The sequence below is a fragment of the Temnothorax americanus genome, unplaced genomic scaffold (assembly GCF_048541705.1).
Source record: "Temnothorax americanus isolate GAGA-0224 unplaced genomic scaffold, ASM4854170v1 Scaffold133, whole genome shotgun sequence".
In the NCBI taxonomy this organism is placed as follows: Eukaryota; Metazoa; Arthropoda; class Insecta; order Hymenoptera; family Formicidae; genus Temnothorax; species Temnothorax americanus.
In genome coordinates, this window is record NW_027509268.1 from 164,338 (window position 1) to 190,673 (window position 26,336).

General features: G+C 35.4%; 1 protein-coding gene, 1 long non-coding RNA gene and 2 pseudogenes across 7 annotated transcripts; 2 read left to right on the forward strand and 2 right to left on the reverse strand.

Moving 5' to 3' along the window:
- Positions 1–492: 492 nt before the first annotated feature.
- LOC143894235 (uncharacterized) lies at positions 493–8,338 on the reverse strand. 4 transcript variants are annotated; one of them, XM_077400380.1, is made up of 5 exons: positions 8,169–8,338; positions 3,455–3,719; positions 2,497–2,670; positions 2,063–2,199; positions 493–1,432 (listed from the first exon to the last, which is right to left on the reverse strand). In XM_077400380.1, exons 2-5 carry the CDS (start codon positions 3,657–3,659, stop codon positions 809–811), a joined length of 1,140 nt encoding a protein of 379 aa, XP_077256506.1. In that variant the 5' UTR covers positions 3,660–3,719; positions 8,169–8,338; the 3' UTR covers positions 493–808. The 4 variants fall into 4 exon arrangements, with proteins under 4 accessions (XP_077256506.1, XP_077256505.1, XP_077256507.1 ...); XM_077400379.1 differs by having other exon boundaries at positions 6,324–8,338; XM_077400381.1 differs by lacking the exon at positions 8,169–8,338 and adding an exon at positions 4,759–5,622.
- A 139-nt stretch (positions 8,339–8,477) lies between these two features.
- LOC143894239 (uncharacterized) lies at positions 8,478–10,273 on the forward strand. The gene is made up of 4 exons (XR_013256026.1): positions 8,478–8,492; positions 8,610–8,906; positions 9,088–9,223; positions 9,300–10,273. It is a non-coding gene; the product is annotated as an uncharacterized LOC143894239 (long non-coding RNA).
- A 1,143-nt stretch (positions 10,274–11,416) lies between these two features.
- LOC143894236 (uncharacterized) lies at positions 11,417–16,319 on the reverse strand (annotated as a pseudogene). Its single transcript, XR_013256023.1, has 6 exons — positions 15,807–16,319; positions 15,361–15,701; positions 14,101–15,251; positions 13,784–13,919; positions 13,371–13,707; positions 11,417–13,285 (listed from the first exon to the last, which is right to left on the reverse strand). The product of XR_013256023.1 is annotated as an uncharacterized LOC143894236 (transcript).
- A 54-nt stretch (positions 16,320–16,373) lies between these two features.
- Positions 16,374–25,683, forward strand: LOC143894238 (uncharacterized; annotated as a pseudogene). The gene is made up of 4 exons (XR_013256025.1): positions 16,374–16,727; positions 16,841–17,003; positions 17,133–17,223; positions 25,040–25,683. The product of XR_013256025.1 is annotated as an uncharacterized LOC143894238 (transcript).
- Positions 25,684–26,336: the final 653 nt, after the last annotated feature.

Here is a 26,336-nt window from a genome sequence, read left to right on the forward strand (position 1 = left end):
ATATGATGAGAACGAATTCTTTGCTGATGACATTAATGTAGATAATGCCGCGGACGACAATTACGAAATTAATAATTTACATGTTAATAGAAATAGGAACGAAATGATAGATCGAAGAATGCAGATGTTTCGCGAGCTGTTTCCAGAATAGTTAAAAGTTTTGCATATATTATAATTTTTCTGTTTATTTAACTTGAAATAAGACTAAGAAAAAATACAAATTTGTATACTTTGATAAACATGGTATTTTTATTTATTCCTACCACAGCCTTTACAAACATCTCTACATAAAATTAAATATTTTGATATCTGAAAGAACTTTAGATTATGTCTAATGACTTACACTTCTGCAACATTAATTTATTACCTTTATTGTAATAATTGATATGGTAAACTTTCAATATTTATATTAATCAAATTATATAATGTTAATCTATATTAGAATATATTTGGATTGTATCACTTATAAGGTACAATAAAATACAATAAAAGAAAATAAAAAATACACGCGACTATCACTCTTCAGTCTTCATATGAATTCAGTCTTCATCTGTGTCAGTCTTCAATCTCTTATTACGAGTTTTTAATAGCTCTTTAAGCAACCGACATTTCTCTTTTTCAATCTTTAATTTGTCTCGGTGCCATTCTGCTGCTTCCTCCTGCTTACGTTCAGCACTGTTTTGTTTTATATCTAACTGTCTTTCTTTTAATGCTATCAATTTCTTTTTTATCTGTACTTCTTCTGCTTTTCTTTTCTCGTAAGCTTCCTGTTTTTCTTTTTTTATTTTATCTCTATCTGCTACATTGTTTAAATGCTGTAACCACTGTTTTTCCAGTTCCATTTTACTTGCCGCTGTTCTGCTCCCTGAGCCAGAGGGCGTTTGCTCTTTTGTGTGTTGCTTACGGACGTGGGACATACAGTTGTTTCTGTGTTTGACGATGCTACTTTGTTGAGAGCTTGCTTATTTTTATTCAATCCACGTGAATTTGCAGGATCTTCAAAAATTCGTTTCTTAGCACTGTTGGTATTTCCAGTGCTTGATGTGGGACATATAGTTGTTTCTGTGTTTGACGATGCTACTTTTCCGAGAGCTTGCTTATTTTTATTCAATCCACGTGATTTTGATAGATCTTCATAAATTCGTTTTTTAGCACTGTTGATATTTCCAGTGCTTGATGTGTTCGGTGATGAAGAAATTGATGTATCATCTTGCGCCACAAATGTTGATTTCGATTTCGGATTCTTCTTAGCGAAGGTTGATGATATCGTACTTTGACCTTGTACTGTCCTCCGATCACCAAGAATATTTTCCATATGGTCGAAAAATTTAAATGTCATGGCACCAATACCAGTTCTTTTACTGTTATCAACATAGTCTTTATATTTTCGTGTAAGCGTATTAAATTTCCATCTCACTTGTTCTCCGGAAAACTACAATTTCAAAATATAAAATTAACAAAGATACGTATGTATTTAAGATATCCTGTCATTTGCCCAGGGTACATCTTTCATTGCACATGCATATCTGTTTTCTATTTCATATCTCGGTGTATAATATATATTGCCCTGTCTAGACCAGAGAATGATCCTACTTGTGGCCCGGCTCATCTTAGGATGCATTCCGTTTCACGCATAATGCATCATTTATCCATGTTTAACATTCGGTGAACAACAAGGATAAAATGATGCATTATGCACATCGTGCGTGAAACGAAATGTACTCCTAGTGAGTAGTGTACACTACTCACTAGACTAAGCCACGAGTAGGATCATCTTCTGGTCTAGACAGGGCTTAAGCATGCACTTTCAAATGTGAGGCATGAAATAAATAAAACAGATATCGAAAAATATGTGTAATTTAGAGCAATTTACCCTTGGCAAGTGACAAAATCAATGCTTAGAGGTGCATAAGGTAAAATTTATAATATTACATTTCCATACAAATTAAATGCCCAAAGCCATCACATTCATGTGAAGACGACTGGAAAGACATTTTTGCAGCAATGTATATTATATACAATATAGAGGCCGAGGATCTCTAATATTAGTTTTTAATAGTACCTTATAACCGAGCTCTGAAAGTTCATCAGCTATTGATACCCATACTTTTCCTCTCTTAACAGGATGATCAAGATCTTCCTTCTTTGCTTCATAACAGGTAAGTAATGCTAGCGTGCTGCTGTCTGTCCACATAGCAACTGCGCAATGGCAAAACAGTTTATATATATATATATAATAAAAAAGAAAAAAGTTATTACAACTAATTTATTGAGACAAATTCTCGACCTGACATAGGAAATAATTTACTCTTCACAGATTTGCACATATAATCTGATCACTTATATATATATATATATATATATATATATATATATATATATATTCCTTTACAATATGTCACATTATTTGCGCAAAACAACCTTTATTAAGCAAATCTCTGAAGCAGCCAGGAAACGAATCTCATAAATATAATAAATAAAGTGGAAATAATTTACCATTCTTGTTAGGTTTTTTAGGTGGAGTATGTTTCAATTGAGAGGTATACGGTTCTTGTCCCACATTAATATTATCTACGTTCATGTTATAATCAATTTCATTGGAAGTTTCTTCATTATCATCATCATCACTTAAACAATAAATCATCCTGCTGCTGTCTGTCCACATAGCAACTGCAATGGCAAAACAGTTTATATATTGTATAAATATAATAATAAATAGGTTCACAAGATTAAAAATCAAATCGAAGAAACATAGAGCATCGAGCCATAACAAGGTGTTGGTGATCATATATTCTATACTTAAGTACAGAAGTAACGAATTATAATGTACATACTGTACATATACATATATTCCAACTTAATAGACTGCTCGCCGCAAATTTGTCGGACTTAAAACACCGCTATCTTGGAACATTAATACCCTTTCCTCCCCGAAATGAAATCGACACGATTTAATTGTTTAAAAAACTGAAAAGTAAAATATGGGCATGAATTGAGGTAATATTTTTCGCAATAAATTCTTTAGTTTTTTAAACAATTAAATCATGTCGATTTAATTCCGGGGAGGAAAGGGTATTAATGTTCCAAGATAGTTGTGTTTTAAATCCGACAAATATGCGGCGCGCAGTCTATATTATGTCAGAATATATGTATATGAACAGTATGTACATACATTATAATTCGTTACTTTTTTACTTAAGTATAGAATATATGAACATCAACACCTTGTTATGGCTCGATGCTCTATGTTTCTTCGATTGGAGTTTATATATTTTTATATATATATATAATTATATTAACAGATTTTCAAATATTATCTGATCACAGATATATATATATATATATATATATATATATATATATATATATCTGTGATCAGATTATACTTGCAAATCTCTGAAGCAGACAGAAAACGAATCTCATGAGTATAATAAATAAAATAGAAATAATTTACCATTCTTGTTAGGCTTTTTAGGTGGAGACAGTGGAGTATGTTTTAATTGAGAGGTAGACGGGTTTTGTTCCACATTAATATCATTTACGTTCATGCTATAATCATTTTCGTTAGAAGTTTCTTCATTATTATCATCACTTAAACAATAAATCATCCCTTCATTCGAATAAATAGTTTTTCCATCAAAGCATTCATGTTGATACATTTCTTCTCCATTCGGCAAAAGTGAAAAACATGCTGCACACACAAAACTCGTGCAATTAGTCTGTAAACAATTGAAAACAAAATTATTATTAATACACACACACACACACACACACACGCACGCACGCACGCACGCATGTACATACACACGCACGCACGCTAGAACGCACGCACACTCATGCACATATATATGCATTTTAATATTTATTATCAATCAGCAATTATATATATCAGCAATTATATATCAATATATCATTGTAGTATTATATAAATAAAAGTTGAACCAGCAATAATATATCTAACCTGCAAATATTAAAAAAAAAACAGAATATTGAATTTATTTTATAGAATATAATAAAAAAATTTGCAACAAACATTTATTATTGTGAAGTGTCTAGGGATATTGCAATTGGAAAAGTGTCTCGCGCCAAGTACACGCGGAGCGAGACCGACCGTGACTATTTTACGCGACGCGACGGGTTGCGAGTAGTCGAGATGTTGAGATCTCGATAACGAGTGAACGAATCAAGTTCTAAGTAGGCTTGATCGATAGCTTGGGGTCCAATTAGGGGGGGGGGGGTTTCTCTCATAATATTCCGCTACGTGCCCTACGAGCGGAGATATTGCGACGCAAAGTCCAAATGTGAAAATTTATTTCGACGTCTGATATGATGACGTCATAATCAGAAACGTTACTTTCACTTTTTCGACGCTGGCGGCGCAGGTATCGCCAGTTTCGATATCGCGCGCGTATTTCGAAATTAGGTCGATAGACTTATCGGTCAGGAGGAAGATTTCTATTTAGGTAAATTAGGTATATATATAAATAATATATATTGAGTCAACGCGGAAAAGAAGATTCTCTACGCTTGGCAGAAAATGCCGCAAGGGAATTTTTAAGTCGATTCTTATGAATTAAGCTTGAATTCGATGTCTAGGTATCCCAGGTTGCCGATGACGAGGTCCAGATAGTGCGCTTCATAGTTTTCGGTGTCCAGGTGTAATAACACGTTGAATTCGATGTCTACGTGTCCCAGGTTGCCGATGACGAGGTCCTCATAGTGCGCTCCGTAGTTTTCGGTGTCTACGTGTATTAATACCTTGAATTCGATGTCCACGTGTCCCAAGTTGCCGATGACGGGATCCAGATAGTGCGCTTCATAGTTTTTGGTGTCCAGGTGTAATCGTACGTTGAATTCGATGTTTAGGTGTCCTAAGTTGCCGATGACGAAGTCCACATAGTGCGCTCCGTAGTTTTCGGTGTCTACGTGTATTAATACCTAGAAATTTATGTCTAAGTGTCCCAGGTTGCTGATGACGAGGTCCAAATAGCGCGCTCTGTAGTTTTCGGTGTCTAGGTGTAATAATACCTCGAATTTAATGTCTACGTGTTCCAGGTTGCCGATGACAAGGTCCACATAGTGCGCTTCATAGTTTTTGGTGTCTAGGTGTATTAATAACTTTAAATCTAAATGGGTGCGTTCAGCCGATACTCCGCTAGCCTAGCAATCGTGAGCAGTCGCTCGTTTTCGCTCGTTTCCTCTCTTTTGACCTAATGGATTAAAAGGAGAGGAATGTGGGAGTGAATGATATGTGCGTGACGACGCGGACGGCGGATAATGCGGCTTATAATTAAGTATAGAATAAGTTTATTTATTTATTTAAAATTTCGAGGTCTAACAGCGCCAAGTTTTTTTACAAGAAAAATTTATGTATTTTAATAAAATATTTTTATTTTGTACTGTTACCTCTGTAATTCTTTGTGATTAAATCTTTTATTCTATTGAAAAATACATATATAAACTTTATATTTAAATACAAATTGTATTCCCTCGTTGGATTAAATATTTTAATAAAATATTTGTATTTTCTACTGTTACCTCTGTAATTCTTTGTGACCATTAAAAAATACACATGTAAACTTTGTATTTAAATGTCTTGTATTCCCTTGTTAAATTTAAATAAAATTTTTTAATCTTATAAAATTGTTATCATACATTCTTTGCTAATTGACACAATGTAAAAATTTTTTAAAGTAGTGCAACAATTATTTTTTGAAGCAATATACATGTTCTCTCTGTAATTGGCGCTCTAATTTAAAGAGATATCATTTCTTTTTTGTAATTGTAATAAATCACTTGAAGCGCGACTCTTCTTTTTGATAAGGTAACATAATTTTGTGACGTGTATCACTTGGGTTATAATTTTTCGGAAATAAAGTTACTACTGCTTAGATTTTTTCGAGATTTTTCGAGATATAAAGATCTACCACTTGTTACTTAGGTTTTTTCGAGGTATAATACTACCACTTTCTTTTTTTTTAGGTAAAGATCTACCACTTGTTACTTAGGTTTTTTCAAGGTATAATACTACCACTTTCTTTTTTTTTAGGTACGATTAACATCAGGATATTATAACAACAAATATTAATATGTATATTTTAAACGTATATCTTTTTTGAAAATAAAATAATATTTAAGTAAGAAAAACAACACTTTTCTGCAATTATTATCAGAATGTCCTATTAAACGCTGAGTTTAAGTAGACAGAAGAAGAATATTTAACATAATGTACAAATAAAAAAATTAATTTTCATTACTTGTATTTTTTGTAAAGATATTTATATCATAATATTAATAAACAATTTATATCATAAATTACTAACTTTTTTTCGGTAATTATTCAGTTTACACCCCTCACCTCCGATTTTGATGAACTTAGGCTCACGGTCTTACATACAGGTCTGGACACTCGCTCAATTTTCAGTAGTGGGGGTAGGTCGCAGATAGTCGCCAAAAATTGTTTGTCTCTTGGCCGCGAGAGTCGCTGCGGTAAGGTAGTAAACAGAGATAGAAATATAGTCGCTCTCTGTCTCTCTTACATAATGGTACATAACCACATAACGTAGCTTGCCTAACAGTTCATTAGTAAAGTATTTTTTGTAGGTGATATAAGACCGTGGGTGATATGCAAGGATATTGAAGAAAGAAAAATAAGTCCATTTAATTAAAATTTTCGTTGCAAATACTTTATTGATTCGTCAGTTTCGACAATTTTTTTTGTACGACAAATTGCTTTCTCATTTTTAAATTCCCTTGGTGAGCGTTCTGTCGCATCCTTAATCGGATATAATAAATTATCGCGTACGAAAGCACCTCAGAAGCATGATATTTACAAGGGAAGGTAAAGCTGTAGGTCTCGAGGACTTCTTCAAGCGTTTGATCGAACACGTCAATCGAAGATGAATATTTTGCAAATATTTCTTCTACATAGCGGATGAGATGAAAAAAAATGTAAATTCGCGTGAATTAAACCGCCTTGGGATTTCAGTTGAACTAGTTGACTGACAGAAGAGGTGCAACTGGAGTTCAATCTGACCGCTCCTACACAAGTCGCGCACGATTGATATCGCTTAAGTATCTGTTTACACAAATAACCTGAAAGTGTAATGTTATGCAGTTAGTGCGATAATGTTAGTTATGCGATAATCCGACTATTCGAGTCTCGTTTGATCCATTCACGAATTATATCTTCCTCTTTAAAATGTTTGTCGCAAACTACGTGTGTCGGCTTTAGGGTGCCATTACATGGAGCGCGGAAACGCGGAAACGCGGAAGCGCGGAACAGAATAGTAACTAGATTCCGCGTTTCCGCGAGTTGAGTCCCGCACGTTTGAACGGAAAAGCGGAATCCGCTATTATCGTGTATATGGCTGCGTTTCGATATTCACTGCCAGTACTTAACGCAGCCTATGTATGTACCCTGGCTTGCATATAAGATATACTTCATAATAACCATCAACATGATGTTTGGATCTATAATATTATACTGCCACTTTTATTAAATAATAAAGTAATCGAAGAGTATGTGTAAAAGCTTTTTTTTCAATGTGATTAAACAGCTCCGAAATTTGATGGAGTATACTGTATCCGCGTTGACAACGGATTTTGACGCGTTCGTTCCGCGAGTTTGTTTCTCCTTATATTACATGGAACACAATTTGCTCGGAAAAGCGGAACAGTATAGTGACAAATAGACATTTGTATTTATTTCTTAAAATTGTGTTCACTTAATTCATTGCAATTTTTATTAATATGCTTATCTTTTCAGCTTATCTATTGAATACAAGCATTTTAATCAATAAATACCGTTAAAAATTAATATTTTATAATTCTCCGTTCCGCTTTTCCGCTCAAAATATGCTCCATGTAATATTAAGGCATTCAAAACAGACGGAACGGATCGACGGAAATCTAGTAAATTTTGTCTTCCGCGCTTCCGCGTTTCCGCGTTTCCGCGCTCCATGTAATGGCACCCTTAGCTGTTCTACGCTGGCTTTACAGTGAGGTGGAGTGGGGATAAACGCTGGCTTTTCTTCGCTCGCATGAAATTTCAGCTTTAGTGTAACAATGCCCGGAATAGCTGTTACCCATTGTTTGTACCGATTGGCGTCTTTTGGTACGCGAAACACTGAGCGTTTTGAAGTCTCACAGTACATACACAAACTTACAATTCGGCACGACGCACGACTTAGGCATTTTCACATACAACTTTAATATACTGTAGGATATGTTCTCAAAAATGTTTCTGGACGAAACACGTCCGAACACGTTCATGTTTCGATGAGACTTGGTCACTCTTTCAACTCTTTCTATATCTTCGATAGCAAGATACGCTACGTTATGTGGTTATGTACAATTATGTAAGAGAGACAGAGAGCGACTATATTTCTATCTCTGTTTACTACCCTACCGCAGCGACTCTCGCGGCCACGAGACAAACAATTTTTGGCGACTATCTGCGACCTACCCCCACCATAGGAGTGTCCAGACCTGTATGTAAGACCGTGCTTAGGCTCAATCGACGCGTTTTTGCACGAAACGAAAGAATCTGGCAGAAAAAAGTGTCGCTCTGCCCCGCGACGCAAGATATTAATCGTTAAAGTTTACAGGAATCAGGTTATGATTCCTGTCATACCGACGACATGTAGCAACACTGAACTAGAGACCCTATAAAGAGAGACTCGCGACTCGCCAACTCATTCTGGACTCTGATTGGCTGGGGTATTAATCGTATAAAAGTTCAGATGGTGCACTCCATGTTACACCATTTGTACACTGTGTGCACTATGAAGACATATAATATACCTGTCAATCCTGTCATACGATAACCTGCTGTTTTGTATGTTACATTAAAATAATTTCATACGAATAATATATATATATATATTTATGAACATCTATTGTTGGTAAGTTAATTATCATGTCTAAGTAACTTATAAAAAGATTTTGAATTAATAAAATGTAAAGACGATCTATAATTGAATAAATAGGTTAAGTTAGAGAGATACTTATTTTTTCATCAATAATATTCTTATCGTATACTTGCATTTTATAATTTGCAATGCCGCACACTTGCTGCGCACCAAGGTGCTTCAATAAATCCGACGAAGGATATGCATTGGTGCGATTTCCTAAAGAAGAGCAGCATCAAAAAATGTGGTCAGATGCTATTTTCGGCAAAAACGCGTCATAACGTTCTTTGGAAAATCTTAGATTGTGTGAAGTGAGTGTACATCATAAGAATGTTATACAGGATTATTCAAATAAAATTAGTTTTAAAAATGTTTCTTTATTTTCAGGTACACTTTGACCAATCTGATTTATTGGTAATGGGTCGCCGGAAAGAAATAAAAAAAGGTGCAATACCAGCACGGTTTTGTCAATGTTCCTCTGTCGATTTTTGTAACAAATCGCAAACTAGTAAGCGAAAGAAAAAAGGAACTCATGTGCGCAATGTTAAAACAAAATTGGATTCAGAGAATTCAAATCAACAGTATATAGAGCATTCTTATAGTTTTTTGCAATCTAAGACACAGAAGAGAGAAAATACTCCTGTGCATTACGTTAAAACAAGACTTGATAATCACATTTGTCAAGCAGGTAATACATCCGAACATCCCTGTACCTCTATAAGAAATGTAGCTTGTCTAATAATCAATCATACAATAAAAAATACTGCACAGTTATCCAAGAAGCTAGTGCGTATGATAAATCATTACTATAATTGCCCATTTACTACACTTCCGTTATCAATTAATAAAATTAAAAAAAGATGTTCTATAGAGAAAAATGACATGTCAAATTCTGAAAACACACACATTTATTTGTCTTCAGATGTTTCTTCTATTAAAAAAGCTGTGCAAAAATTTAAAAAAGAAAATGAAATGTTAAGGAATGTTAGAAAATGTTATGGAACTAATTCTGCAGAACAAGTTTAAATTTTATTGAATTAAAATCATATTTTTTATAATAAACAGAATAATAAATTTCTTTTGCCAGTATATAGAATAACAATTAAAGTAATTTAAATTGACCGTGACTGGCAATATATAACGTCTTTTCGATATGAACATTGAAAAACCAAGTTGGCTCACAGTTTTTCAATGTTTATATCAAAAAGACGTTATATATTGCCAGTCACGGTCGATTTATATTACTTTAATTGTTTTTTTTTATAATAGTTGTAAAATATTTGTAAGCTATTATTAATCGTTTAATGTATGTTAAGATACTATATCAATAAAGGATAATAAAAAGAAACTTTATCAGAATATATTTATACTTATTACTACTATACCATATAAATAATATACATATAAATAATATAAAACTATACTAATGTATGTTAAGATAAAGGATAATAAAAATAAACTTTGTCACAATATATTTCTTTTTATTTTATTACTATATCACATACTATGTTACATACTATATTATCATATAAATATTATATTATATATGTAACATACTATATCACAAACAAATTATTACATATTCATATTATATCACAAAAAATAACATAATTAAAGATGCCCATTTATTATTACAATACGTAAACAATAAGACTTAAAAAAAAACTTTAAAAGAATATAAACAAACGATGTGTTAACTCTTTGGCATTCATATTTAGCACAATATTTCATTACAATATATATGTAAGTATATATATATATTATATATATATGTATCAGAGAGTATCAAAAATCTATGAAACCTCTAATCAAAACAAAAGATAAAAGTAATATGTAAAAAGTAATTATGAAAAAACAAATATTAAGAAATTTAATCCAATCATTAAAAGTAAAAGTATGAGAAAAATAACTTTTCTTATTAATTTTTTTTGCTAATACTTGGATTAAAATTGTCTGCCAATAATCTGGATCCCATGCTTTTACTTCCAAAAGCAGATGACTTACTTTGATCTGAGCGAATAAGACTTAAATTTGCAGATAATTGGTTTAATCTCATTCCTATAAGTTTTTTTTTAACAGCTGTGGCCGAATATCATGACAAGTAGAAAGACTGAGATGTGATAAAACTGTGTGTATATGATTCTGGATTTGCAATTTAATGGATGATTTTATATTTTTTAACTGAGGTTTTATAGCTTGTAAAATAACTTCAACATTTCTAAACAATTGAAATACTTCATCTGATACTTTTACCAAAGCATCATTTACTAATTCTGACGCTAAAGTGAAGCCCGCTCTTGGATGCGGAACATCTTCTGAATGAAGAAGTTTTAAGAAGCAATCGGCACATTTTATATGCGGCTTCGATTTGTAGACCACGTGTCCACATATCTTATACAAAATTTCTTCTTCTTCTATATTTATTTCTTTACAATTATTTAAATGTGGAAATATTATATTTGACTCAATTAAAGACGGATTTGTACTTTCTTCTTTTTTTATAAATGAACGTATAAGATTCAAAGAGTCATCAAAATTATAACTGGCACTATCTATTTTCTGATGACATTCTGCTACGCACAGCTGCTTTAATCTAAATTTAAAGTCTCGTGCAGATGGCTTTGGTCTTTGAATGCGAATATTTGAAAATTCATTTTCGATACTGTCTTGTAAAAATCTACCCATGCATACAAATTCGAAACCTTCATTTATCAATAAATAAATATGCAATTCTAAAGCAACTTTGCAACACATAACTGCATGAGTTTGAACAACTTTCCAATCTTTTCCAAAATTAGCATGCTTCATAATATAACTAACAAGACGAATAACAGACACAGCCTTATTATAGGATTCTATATTATAAAAACTAAGAGCATAAGTAATATTTCGTGATGTCATAACTTTAAACCATTGCCTCAAGAGAAGTACAAACCATGCTGTAGTTTGCATCGAAGAATCATTTTTCTTTTGACTAAAATGTAATAAAGCTCCAGCAGTATGAGGATTGATAACATTTGTAGCAGAAGAAACTTTCATTTTAGAAAAATGAGATGGTTTCAAAGTTGTTTTTTTTTTAAATGAGGGACAAATTTCAGATTTCAGATCTATATTGAGTTGACGATCTTCCAGCCATTCTAAAATTTATAATATTAGATTCAAATTTTTCGTTATGTACCACATCGTCAGGAAGAAAAATTATCTTATTCTTCATGAACATTCTTTTAAGCTTTTGAAAACATGAATAAAATCAGGCATAGCATACAGCAGCCTATTTGCATTAAAGGGATATGTTCGTGAGTAAATCATAAAGTTTTTCTTGTGAGAAAATCCAAGGCGCGCCAATAATCCTCTATTTCCCATATCGCAAACTAAAGCGAGAACTTTAAATCCAATTTGCTCGCATCTCTCTAATATTTTCATAATAACTTCCACAATGGCCTCATGATATGCTTTACCTGTTGTGAAATGATAGGCAACAACTTGTTTATATCGTTTTCGAATGCCTGCGAAAAAAAAAACTAAAGCTTTTGATGCTAGCTGCTTTGGTACTCCAGGAAGTGATACGTAACCAATATAAGCGCCAGTACTAGGATCAAGATCTATCCTTTGCTCAATACTCATTTCGTCGAAAATAAGAACACAATTTCTGTCATTTTCATTCATATTATGTATCATTTCTTGTAGACGTAAAAAGACGCTATCCAAAAGTCCTGGATTAAATTTAATATGTTCTATACTCCTTTGTAACGTTCGCACAGAGGGAAGCGGCGCCATTATTTGTCGAAGATAATTGTATCCTCTGGTTCCACAAGTAAATCGCAGGCTCAAACCTTTAAGAATGGTATCTTCTGACCATTTCATGCCTCTAGAAGTGCCTGTTCTTAGAACTCGTAATTGATCATTGCCAAAATAAATTTGAGTTTTATGTAAGCAATTATTCAGGATCTTAATTTCTTCTTTTAAATTAAAATTTTCTTTACAGATTTTTCTAAAATTTTGCATCCAGTAATTTGATTGTTTGCCTTCTTTTTGCTCACGTTTATTATTTTCTTTGTATTTTCCTTGTATTTCGTTTTCATCAATTTCAGATTTCTTTTGAGATTTTGACTGATCAATTTTCTCAGTTAAAGATTCCATTATGTTCATGTTTATGTCATGCAGAGAGTTAGCTTTAGAACTTTCCATGTCTATTGTCTTTTTAATTTCATAAATTTGCACTGGAGATACAGTAAATGGACAATTAGTTTCATGTTTTATATTGCACATTTGTTTCTTGGAAAATCTTGTACCAATTTTCGTACAATTTTTATCATATATTCCACAAGCAGTTGAAAGGTTGCTGACTTGTTTGCATGTGTTAATTTAAAGATCTGAAAAAACAAAAAATGATTAAATTGTAATTTTAACATTTTGCATGTAAGTCTGCATATAATATATATATGTTATGATCCTTACCAGAATTTTTATTATAAATATGTTTTTGCTTCAAAATTGGATTATTATAAGAATGTTCTACAATATTTGGCGAAATTTGTTTTAAAGGAACACGATTTTCTGTGAGTACAGAAGAAATAAAGCTGTAAGAATGCTCTATATACTGTTGATTTGAATTCTCTGAATCCAATTTTGTTTTAACATTGCGCACATGAGTTCCTTTTTTCTTTCGCTTACTAGTTTGCGATTTGTTACAAAAATCGACAGAGGAACATTGACAAAACCGTGCTGGTATTGCACCTTTTTTTATTTCTTTCCGGCGACCCATTACCAATAAATCAGATTGGTCAAAGTGTACCTGAAAATAAAGAAACATTTTTAAAACTAATTTTATTTGAATAATCCTGTATAACATTCTTATGATGTACACTCACTTCACACAATCTAAGATTTTCCAAAGAACGTTATGACGCGTTTTTGCCGAAAATAGCATCTGACCACATTTTTTGATGCTGCTCTTCTTTAGGAAATCGCACCAATGCATATCCTTCATCGGATTTATTGAAGCACCTTGGTGCGCAGCAAGTGTGCGGCATTGCAAATTATAAAATGCAAGTATACGATAAGAATATTATTGATGAAAAAATAAGTATCTCTCTAACTTAACCTATTTATTCAATTATAGATCGTCTTTACATTTTATTAATTCAAAATCTTTTTATAAGTTACTTAGACATGATAATTAACTTACCAACAATAGATGTTCATAAATATATATATATTATTCGTATGAAATAATTTCAATGTAACATATAAAACAGCAGGTTATCGTATGACAGGATTGACAGGTATATTATATGTCTTCATAGTGCACACAGTGTACAAATGGTGTAACATGGAGTGCACCATCTGAACTTTTAGACGATTAAGACCCCAGCCAATCAGAGTCCAGAATGAGTTGGCGAGTCTCTCTTTGTAGGGTCTCTACACTGAACGTGCCCTGCGGCCACATGCGCATGCTCAGTGGTCGCACGCGCATGTAAAACTGCGCCAATTTTAAATGAACCAATCGTGCAAAATAACCAAGCATCTCGATTTGAGCAGTTAGGGCTCACACGCTGGGAGTTTCTTTAGTTTAATTATGCGTGGGAAGCACACACACACACACACACACGGGGGGGGGTGCGAGGGGGGCCTTCGCCCCCCCCTCCCCCGCACCTACCCCGCCGGTAGGCAGCGTGGACCTCGCTTTACAACATAAAGTACATGCTAAGTTGTAAAGCGAAATTATAAAGTACATGCATGGGAGGGGGGTGCAGGGGAGAAAAGCCTTCCTGTTCACGTGCGCTCACGCATGTAAGCCCCCTTGCACCCCTCCATGTGTATGCCCTGCTTTAACGAAAATCACAACTTCTATAAAGCAGGACACAAATACACACATGTGTGTGTGCTCATGATCGCTACACCACCCAAAGATATTAGGTGATAGAATTTAAATAACATATTGTCAGGAAAAGTTAGTAGATTTAATAATTCAGTATGATGTTTTGGCAGTTATAATTAAGATGTAGCAATGGTATTAATATCGATAAAGAGATATTAATGTATCGATGTACAAAACGGTACTATGTCAAAAATGTACACAAGAAACGTGTGTTCAAGCAGTGCTGGTACTTGGTTCTTGATCTCTGGATGTCCCTGGCTGGTCCTCAGAGGTGAATGTCAAAAAATATATTTCGGCGATGATCTCAAAGAATTTTTTAATTCGTTCCAGACGGCTATAGGCGCGTTTGAAAAGAAATTCGCACAAATATCCAAGGACGTGATCCTCCCTGGTTCCGTACCTTGGAATATTGCCGCAAACTTTTCTCCAAACACGCTCTATATGCTGCGTATGAGCGCCTGAAATTGGAAAAATTTATTAAATACAAGGAATAATATAATATATAATTAACAACTGTACAATTTCGATTATTTTAATATATATATATTAATTTTAAACATCTCTCACCGCTTTCAAGATCGACGAAGTTAAAGGAATGGTTAACTGTCGCATGTTGGAAGCCCTCATTGTTTAGACAATTATAGGACTTCCAACAATCTGACATGATCGTAGTGCCTGGCAGTATCCATTCCTTGATACATGCCCAGGAGTGTAGTTTCCGTCCGATCCTGAACTGGAACGATGAAAATTTTCTTTGAGCCTCGCTCATATCCTCCGAATATCCAATTACCTCTGACGAGCCGATCACGATTATATTTTCTCTTTCCAATCTTTGCTTCGTCAATTTCGACTATGTGTCCTGTCCCACCAAGTTTCTCACTATGCTGTTTAGCCCAGAACACACAGACCTGTAAAAAGAAATTATATTAATTTTTTATTTCATACATTACTATATATTTTTGAAGAACATATATGCAGTACGTATATTTATGAACATTTTAAAATATAATTACCTCTCGGCAAAAATTGAACCAATCTACAATCGTGGCCGACGACGACACGCCAGTTTTAGCCAGAGTGTCATCTTGACGTGGATGTCGCAACATCAAAAAACATGCAACAATTTTGCATATTGTTGCCACGTCAAGATGACTTTTGCCGAACCAAGTACCTGCTATGGCACTTTTGTCGAAATCGCACTGCATCGAGACACGTTTCTTGTGTATATTTTTTACGTTGTACCGTTTTCTACATCGGAACATCAATGTCTCTTTATTGATATTAATATCACTGCCACATTTACTACACTTAATTGTAGCTGCCAAAACACCATGCTGGATTAAAAAATCTACTAACTTTTCTTGGAAATATGTTATATAACCAAACTCTAGCAAGCCCAACATTGTTGCGTGGCGTCAAGCGTGCGATTACTTGTCGCGTGTCTAACAATAACATTGTTGTGTTTCATTTGTTTAAGTTCGCTAATTTCAAAATTCGTGCATTCAACTGCGTGTGGCTACGGAGCATGCGCGTGTGGCCACTGAGCATGCGCATATGCCCCCGCGGGGCATGTTTATGTCGCTATCAGTCGCTACATCTCGTCGGTATGACAGGAATCATAACCTGATTCCTGTCAACTTTAACGATTAATATCTCGCGTCGCGGGGCAGAGCGACACTTTTTTTTGCCAGATTCTTTTGTTTCGTGCAGAAACGCGTCGATTGAGCCTAAGTTCATCAAAATCGGAGGTGAGGGGTGTAAACTAGAGATCCTATAGTGTAACAGAGATTCGCCAATGATCACGTGATCGTGAGATGACGCTGATTGGTCAGAGTGAATTGTGCTTATGTAGCTGCTGCCATATTGAATTATACATAGCGACAACGCGTGTGACACATGCAACGACACATGTGTTTCACTGTCATCTTATAGAGGTTAGCACATTTTACTTTGACGTCTTTTTATTATTTATAGTCTTTTATTCAACGAATTATTGTTATTGCATTATTAAATGCTTTGCATTAATTATTGCACATTTTTTGTTCAGACTCGCGATGCCAACCTTTTGTGCGGCAAATCGCTGTACCAATAACAATAATAAAGGTTACTCTGTCTTTAATTTTCCATCAAACGAAGAGTTACGACAGAAATGGATAGCAGCGCTTGGGAAGGGCTCGGATTGGTGACCCACATTTCAAAGAATTTGTGAGGTGAGTGATAAAAATTAATTTTCATTAGTTTATTATCAGCTGTAAAAGGAATAGAGCTTTTAATAACTAGTGTTTCTAATTTATATTTGTCCTATTTCTCAGTCCTGTAATATTTTTCTTATATTTCAGGTCCATTTCAATTCAGTGGATATACAGCTCGTTGCTGGACGGAAGCAATTATGTGAAAATGCCATACCATGCCATTTCTGTGTATGCCCGTATGATAAGGAGACTAATAAAAAAAATAAATTAAGGAAGAAGTCCACCAAGCCATTCGAAACTGCAGATCATGCGTATTGTTCAGAAAAGAAGTCTTTACCTCTTCAACTCCGCTCCTCTAATAATACTTTGCCACACACTTATATATCCGAACACAATTATTTTGCTCACACTGGGAAGGAGAATAAGGAGTATTTTATAAAAGAAGTGTTTAATGATGCAAAGAAAAAATTGGGCTTAGTAAATAGTGAAAGAAATAGACATGTTGATCACTGCCCATTATTGAAAAGTCCGATTTCTATAGACCAATTATGGACAGAATCAAATATGGATATAAATCAGAATGAATCAAATTTGGATATGAATCACAATGAATTAGATATAAATTCAAGACAAGCTTTAATTAATAAAAATCTGAAGTTGAAGTTAAATGAAATACGGATGACTCAAACTAGGAAGATAAATGACCAAGATGCAAAACTAAAAGAAGTTACCTCTGATAACAAAGCTTTAAAGAAACAACTAGAGAAACTCAATCAACAGATCATAAGAATCAATTCATCAGTTGATAAATTAACATCAAGACCAAGTCAATATTCTGACAAATCAATTATAAAAGGGCTTAGCCTTTGGACTGCATGTGGTACAAGCGGATACAATCAAGTTAGGAAAGCATTTGATGTTGAGCTCCCTGCACCAAGAACACTTCAGAGAAAAATTCAAAATATTTCATTCAACCCAGGAATCCTGGAGGATATTTTCTTGTGTCTAGAAAGTAGAATCAACAATATGGAGGTGTTTCGAAATTAACGCCGCTTTAACGTCGGTTTGGACGTCGCGAGCGCGATCGAGGAAAGCGTGACGATCAACGAACGCGGCTTCAGAGAATCGATTTTAGCAACGATGAATTTCTCGTGTTGTTGTTTTTTTTTTTTTATCTGTCTGCTTACTTCTCTCTCCGATATCGCGAACTATTTTGAAAAAGAAAATATCGTAACGAAAGATAAAAGGGATAAAGTCGAAAAAGTGTGAGTTCGAAAGAGTGCGAGTTCGAAAGAGTGCGAGTTCGAAAGAGTGGAGTGCGAGATTCGACGGAGACGTACAGAAAGGATATTCGACGGAGAAAGGAGATTCGACGGAGACATTTCGAAGGGAGTTTCGAAAGGAGATTCGATGGAGTCATAGCGGATTGCTCGAATGATGGAGTCATAGCGGATTATTCGAATTCGTCGTCTTTATACGTAAGAAGGTAGATAGAAGTTTAAAGGTAAGAGTAAGCTTTACTACGATTGAGTTAACCGCGGATTCATACGTTCGAGGTCATGACGGGCAACACGATGTTGCGTGATTACCGCGTAGCTTTTTGCGATCAGCTTTATATTATGGTGAAGGACAACGAATGTTCTTGCGTACACCTTTAAAGGTGATCGAGCAGTTCGAGACTGCGATGTAAGATTCAGACCTCTTACGTGATGACGAACAGTTCGAGACTGTAAGGAGATTTCGAATGAATGTTTTTTGATACACCGCTGATGACGAATAGTTCGAAACTGTAAAGAGATTTCGACAGACTGTTTTGATACACTGTTTCTGAGATTACCGCGACATTATTCTGATCTGATAACCACGACTGTTGACTTACGTTACTCTGTTGATACCCGCGACTGTTTGATACACCGCTTCTGAGATTACCGCTATTACCTTGCTAACCACTCAGCTCAACGAGATCAACTGCGCGCTAGACATCCTTGCTCTGCGCGCCATTCATCCTACGTTCTACGTTCCAGATTTCGAATGACGTTTTTGATACATCGCTTTGAGTTTATCATAATGCTGAATTACGTTGATACACCGAATACGCCGAATGACGAATTGATACACCTTTTTTGAGACTTTTAAATTATTTGGATTTGTTATTTACAGATTTAACTCGATCCTGATTTTTCTGCGCGCCATTCATCCTTGCGATCTACGATTCTGTTTTTTCCTGCGTCCTGCGCGATAAACATCATTGATCTGCGCGCCATTCATCCTGCGTTCTACGTTCCTGATTTTTCTACGTCTTTCATATTAAACATCTTTGATCTACGCACCATTCATTCTTGTGATCTATGTTTATGCTGTTCCTAAATTCTTTGTGTTAAACTTTTTTGCTCTTTACGCTTCTTCATCATTCCTGACATTCTTAATCTCATTCGCACAACACCAACCAGATTGTCAACACATAACATTTTTTGGTCCTTCGAGCCGGATATTGTTGTGCTTAACATTATGTCAAGTATTGATACAAGGATTTCGCTGCAACGCAGTCGATACAAATTAATTCAGCAGGCAGCGACGGAAGATGATCATGATGAGGCATCTCTTCAACTTATTAACGCTCGATTGGAATTACTCGACTTAAACTGGTAACACTTTCGCGAGGATCATGTGGATTTATGCCGCTCGGGAGATAGACGGCTAAAAGATCACCGATACATCATAGATAAAATATTTGAACGTTGTCAAAAGTTTTATATTTTGGCTAAGTCAAAACTTCGCTCTCATCGAGATGAATTGGAAAGCTCTCATTCTTCCACGCCATCGGCGGCATCAAATTCTCGTGAGCCGTCTAGATCATGTCGTCCGACATCAAATTCCGGTGAGCCGTCTCGATCGTACAGACGACATCAATCTTTGCCGAAAATCGTCTTGCCGCAATTCTCTGGAAAACTTCAAGAATGGAGGTCTTTCCACGACTTATTCACATCCATTATTCGAAATGACGCAGAAATACCAGAGGTAGAGAAGATGCACTATTTAAAGACGTCCCTGTCAGGAGAAGCCTTAAAATTTGTCACCAATCTGCCGATGTCTGGTGACAGTTTTGAAATAGCGTGGGATACATTGGTAACACGCTATGAAAATAAACGGTTTCTCATTTCCGCGCATTTAGATAGTCTCACCAATCTTAAACCTTTGAAGACAAAGGCAGCTTCTGGACTCAGTTCTCTTCTCGCTTCTGCTACTGAATCAATCGGAGCATTGAGAGCCTTGGGATGCTTCGTAGACTACTGGGATCCGATTCTAGTTCATTTATTAGTAAAGCTGCTCGACGCGGATTCTCGAGAGGCTTGGGAGGTAAAACTTGGATCGACTTCAACTTTCCCGACGTTTAAACAATTCGAGGATTTCGTAATCGGAAGAACTCAAGCGATGCAAAATTTGGCTTTGGAATATCCAAATGCAGTCAGCAGCAAAGAACACTCAAATCGACACAGTTCTTCGACGCGTTTCGGAAACGCCGTTCATGTAGGCTCCTCTGATTCAAACACTAATTATCCTTGTTGTCCATTATGTGATGCATCTCACAATTTGTCTGGCTGTCCAACTTTCCAATCTAAAACCAGTAATCAACGATACGATATTGTTGCTCAAAAACGTAGATGTTTCAATTGTTTGGGAGGCCACGCTCTACGAAATTGTCGAAGTACCAGACGTTGCCTGAAGTGCGGAAAACAACATCATACTTCAATTCACCCCGGTAAAGGAAGTCAAGTGCAGGGTGGAAAAGCAGTTGCTCTCTCTCAAATTAACGAGAAGAAGCCGGAGTCCACGATTGAAGATTCTTTTACATCCAATGCGGAATGACTAGCAATGTTAGGTCGACCTCGAGATCTACCCTCTCTACAACGGAATACGACACTTCTTGCTACTTGTCGAGCCATCGCTATTGGTTTGAATAATGTGCAATATACTGTACGCATTCTTATCGATCAAGGCTCGGAATTATCCTTCATAACAGAGGATCTTACTCAACGTTTACGCTTAAAACGTTGTGCCGCTTCAATCCCTCTTCTCGGCATAGGCGGAACCTATTCAGGGAAAACTAGAGGCTTAGTTACCGTTAGGCTACAGTCCATTCACAATTCTTTTTCAGAATGTATTATTAAAGCCTTTATCTTAACTACTTTGACTATCAAGATTCCTTCATTTTATACCAACAATCTTTCCATGGAATCAAAACATCCCATCATCCTTCCAAGAACATCCCCTCTCACCACACTCATTATTGACGACGCTCATAGCCGCACACTTCACGGGGGAACGCAAGTTACATTGAGCTTTATCCGTCAAACATATTGGATCATTGGAGGCAGGGCTCCTATTCGCTCCTTCATTCTCAAATGTATTCGTTGTGCTCGATATCGTGGAATCCGAGCTCAGCAACTTATGGGTCAACTTCCAATGTCTCGAGTTACTCAAGCAAGACCGTTTCTACATTCTGGGTTAGATTATGCTGGTCCCATCATGCTCAAAACTTGGAGAGGGCGGGCGGCTCGAAACTATAAAGGTTACCTTGCGATTTTTGTGTGTCAAGCTACTTCAGCCATACATATCGAAATAGTAACCGATTATTCGACTGAAGCATTTATTGCGGCATACAAACGCTTCACTGCTCGTCGAGGCATCTGCGCTACCCATCAAAGCGACTGTGGAAAAAATTTTGTTGGCGCTGATATTGCTTTACGACAACGTTTTAGTATAGCATCTAAGGAATTGCGTGAACTCGCTTCTATTCTAGCAAAGGACGGTACTAAATGGATCTTCAATCCGCCATCAGCTCCTCACTTTGGAGGAAAGTGGGAGGCAGCTGTAAAATCAACGAAATTTCATCTAACTCGAGTGATCGGAGATACTTTGTTAACTTATGAAGAATTGAACACTGTGATAATTCAAATCGAAGTATTGAATTCTCGTCCACTTTGCCCTCTGTCAGACGATCCTAGCGACTACACTGCCTTGACCCCGGGACACTTCCTGATAGGGGAATCACTCACGACTATTCCAGAACCGGAATTATCGTCTGAACCTGAGACTCGTCTTAATAGATGGCAGCTGTTAAGAAAGAAGATTGACTGTTTTTGGAAACGATGGTCAGTGGAATGTCTCCAAAGATATCTGGCTGTATCAAAGTGGTATCATCCTTCTAATGATATAAAAGAGGGATCTTTAGTTCTCATGACCGACGAACGTTACCCGCCATCCAAGTGGCCTTTAGGCAGAGTCACGAAACTTCATCCAGGACCTGACGGATTAACAAGAGTAGTAACCCTTCGCACAGCCTCTTCAAGTTTTAAACGACCCATTGCCAAGCTTTGTGTTCTGCCATTCAATCCAGACGAAAATTGTTCGCCAACTCTGTCGTCGAAGGCGGGCGGAAATGTTTCGAAATTAACGCCGCTTTAACGTCGGTTTGGACGTCGCGAGCGCGATCGAGGAAAGCGTGACGATCAACGAACGCGGCTTCAGAGAATCGATTTTAGCAACGATGAATTTCTCGTGTTGTTGTTTTTTTTTCTTGTCTGTCTGCTTACTTCTCTCTCCGATATCGCGAACTATTTTGAAAAAGAAAATATCGTAACGAAAGATAAAAGGGATAAAGACGAAAAAGTGTGAGTTCGAAAGAGTGCGAGTTCGAAAGAGTGCGAGTTCGAAAGAGTGGAGTGCGAGATTCGACGGAGACGTACAGAAAGGATATTCGACGGAGAAAGGAGATTCGACGGAGACATTTCGAAGGGAGTTTCGAAAGGAGATTCGATGGAGTCATAGCGGATTGCTCGAATGATGGAGTCATAGCGGATTATTCGAATTCGTCGTCTTTATACGTAAGAAGGTAGATAGAAGTTTAAAGGTAAGAGTAAGCTTTACTACGATTGAGTTAACCGCGGATTCATACGTTCGAGGTCATGACGGGCAACACGATGTTGCGTGATTACCGCGTAGCTTTTTGCGATCAGCTTTATATTATGGTGAAGGACAACGAATGTTCTTGCGTACACCTTTAAAGGTGATCGAGCAGTTCGAGACTGCGATGTAAGATTCAGACCTCTTACGTGATGACGAACAGTTCGAGACTGTAAGGAGATTTCGAATGAATGTTTTTTGATACACCGCTGATGACGAATAGTTCGAAACTGTAAAGAGATTTCGACAGACTGTTTTGATACACTGTTTCTGAGATTACCGCGACATTATTCTGATCTGATAACCACGACTGTTGACTTACGTTACTCTGTTGATACCCGCGACTGTTTGATACACCGCTTCTGAGATTACCGCTATTACCTTGCTAACCACTCAGCTCAACGAGATCAACTGCGCGCTAGACATCCTTGCTCTGCGCGCCATTCATCCTTGCGTTCTACGTTCCAGATTTCGAATGACGTTTTTGATACATCGCTTTGAGTTTATCATAATGCTGAATTACGTTGATACACCGAATACGCCGAATGACGAATTGATACACCTTTTTTGAGACTTTTAAATTATTTGGATTTGTTATTTACAGATTTAACTCGATCCTGATTTTTCTGCGCGCCATTCATCCTTGCGATCTACGATTCTGTTTTTTCCTGCGTCCTGCGCGATAAACATCATTGATCTGCGCGCCATTCATCCTGCGTTCTACGTTCCTGATTTTTCTACGTCTTTCATATTAAACATCTTTGATCTACGCACCATTCATTCTTGTGATCTATGTTTATGCTGTTCCTAAATTCTTTGTGTTAAACTTTTTTGCTCTTTACGCTTCTTCATCATTCCTGACATTCTTAATCTTATTCGCACAACACCAACCAGATTGTCAACACATAACATTTGAGGAGAGAAGTAAACTTTGTTGCCTTGTCTTCGATGAAATGAGTATAGAGCCTAAAATTGAGTACGATCGAGGTAGTGATTCAAACATGGGATACTGTACTCTTCCAGCCCTTCCAATTGCAGCATCCAAGGCTTTGCTATTTCTTATTGCTGGAGTCTATAAACGATATAAACAAGTTTTAGCGTACCATTTTACATCAACTTCTACAGACAGTGCAACTGTAAAAGACTTTATTTTATCCCTGTTAGAAAAATGTGAAACTTCTGGGCTTCACGTGCTTGTATTAGTTTGTGACATGGGAAACAGAGGTATTTTAAACCAGCTGGGCTTCAGTTGCCGTAAAAATGATATTCAATACAGTATACAGCATCCTTTTAATAAGAAGGAGAAATTATTTGCTTTGCTTGATGTAGTTCATGTGTTTAAAAATCTAAAAGAAATGCTCATGAAAATTGGGATTATTACTCTTCCGGATGAATTGGTTCGTGAATATGGTTTACCAACGGAAACTATAGATATGAATTTGATCGAATGGCTTGATGAACAGCAGTCTGACATGGGCTTGAAATTTGCACCAAAATTGAAGAAGAAAAATATTAAAGCAAATCATTTAAAAAAAATGAAAGTTTATACTACAACCTCAGTATTAAATGAACAGACAGCAAGTGGTCTTTTCCGATATGGTGAATTACTTCAGAATCCTGTCATGATAACGACAGGTTGGTTTATATTGATTTTGCGACACTGGTTTAAAATTGTGACTTCCAGAAACAGACGTTTTGCTCTCAGTTTCCACAACATGGATGTTTATACAACTTCCATTAAAATTATCCAACTAGTGAACAATATATTTAAAAATGCTGACTTGGGAGAGAATTGGAAAGTAACTCGGTCTCACGTAATAATGTACTGTGATTGTATATTGAAATTTAAAACTACCTTTTGCAAGAGAAATCTTTCGAATTTGTATATCTTGGTAATTTGACTCAAGATTCAGTTGAAAATAAATTCTCTCAAGTTCGATCAAATTGTCCTAAGCCTACAGCAAGAGACTTCAAGTACCGCCTAAAAAATTTGAGCATATCTGGGGAAGCCACTCGTATTTCAAATTCCAGTTACGACCATGATGACAGCCCCACATTGATCAGTCTCATGCAGAAAATTGAAAGGCCAAACACAAAACAAACTTCCGAACTTTCTATTAAACTGCCAAAACTGCAAGACTGTCCATCCTTGTCCTTGGAAGAAGAAGAAACCTTATACAAGATGTGTGGATATGTTCTCCGTAAGCTGCAGTCAAGTATAAAATGTAAAGTATGTTACAATAGTTTACTACACCAGGGACCTGTAGATCATCCCAAAGCTGGACTTTTGCTTGTATGTGAATTTGTAGAAGCTGCATTAGTACGAGTGTCTGATGAAGTGTATCAGATTCTTGGTGCAGAATCAATTATAATGGCTTCTGAGAACATAATGAAAGATTTAGGAGGATCACTCAAATGTACTTTGGAAAGTCATATAATGAAGCATTTCCATTGTCTACATGTCATGACCAAAGACAAACATTAATTTCAAGATTTCTTAGCATGCGACTCCGTCAATTACTACCTTGCCCAAAAAGTAACCAGAATACTGCTTTTGCTAGTAAAAGTATGGGTTCAAGATTACTTGCTGACGCTTTTAATCCACGTCCCAGATAAAAACTTAAGAGTTTATATTATTAAGTAAATTCCATTTTGTGCAATTTTTTTATTTTATGTTTTTGTCAATTCTAATATTTCTAGATTTTTAGTTCTTATTCTTGAGAGTGATTTAAATTTAAATTTAAATACATTATTAAATATATTATTATTATTTATAATATTAAGTAAATCCATATTGTGCAATTTTTTTATTTTAAATGGATATATTATTTTTCACACTTTTGTGACATTGTGCCAAAAATTTAGTTCTTATTTTTTACTAATTTAGATTTTAAATTAGGTACATACATATATTATTAAGTATATTATTGTCTAAGTAGATTCCATGTTGTGCAACTTCTTTTTATTTTAAATGGATATATTGTTCCTCACAATTTTGTGATATTTCTCAATTTTTAGTTCCTATTCTTGAGAGTGATTTATAATTAATTTCAAGTTACATATATTATTAAGTATATTATTTTGACTATGTTATTAAATAGATTCCCCATGTTACGCAATTTCTCTGTAAACGTCAAATAGATGTACTATTAATAGAATTTTGTTGAAATATAAAAATAAACATTTTTTTATTAAGTAAATGTGTATTTTATTTCATATCAATTCAAAATTATGTTACAAAATTATATTATTTAATATTAATTCAAAATTAGATATGTCACAAAATCATATTATTTAATATCAATTCAAAATTAGGTATGTCACAAAATCATATTTAATATTAATTCAAAATTATGTTGCAAAATCATATTATTTCATATCAAATCA

Excerpts from the sequence above, each read along its gene's own strand:
- LOC143894235 (XM_077400378.1), bottom strand. The coding sequence starts at position 3,854 with ATGCATATATATGTGCATGAGTGTGCGTGCGTTCTAGCGTGCGTGCGT. Across the intron at positions 2,671-3,454 it reads TAAAAAGCCTAACAAGAATG|TTGCTATGTGGACAGACAGC; the intron begins GTAAATTATTTC and ends TTGCCATTGCAG. Across the intron at positions 2,200-2,496 it reads TAAAAAACCTAACAAGAATG|TTGCTATGTGGACAGACAGC; the intron begins GTAAATTATTTC and ends GCCATTGCGCAG.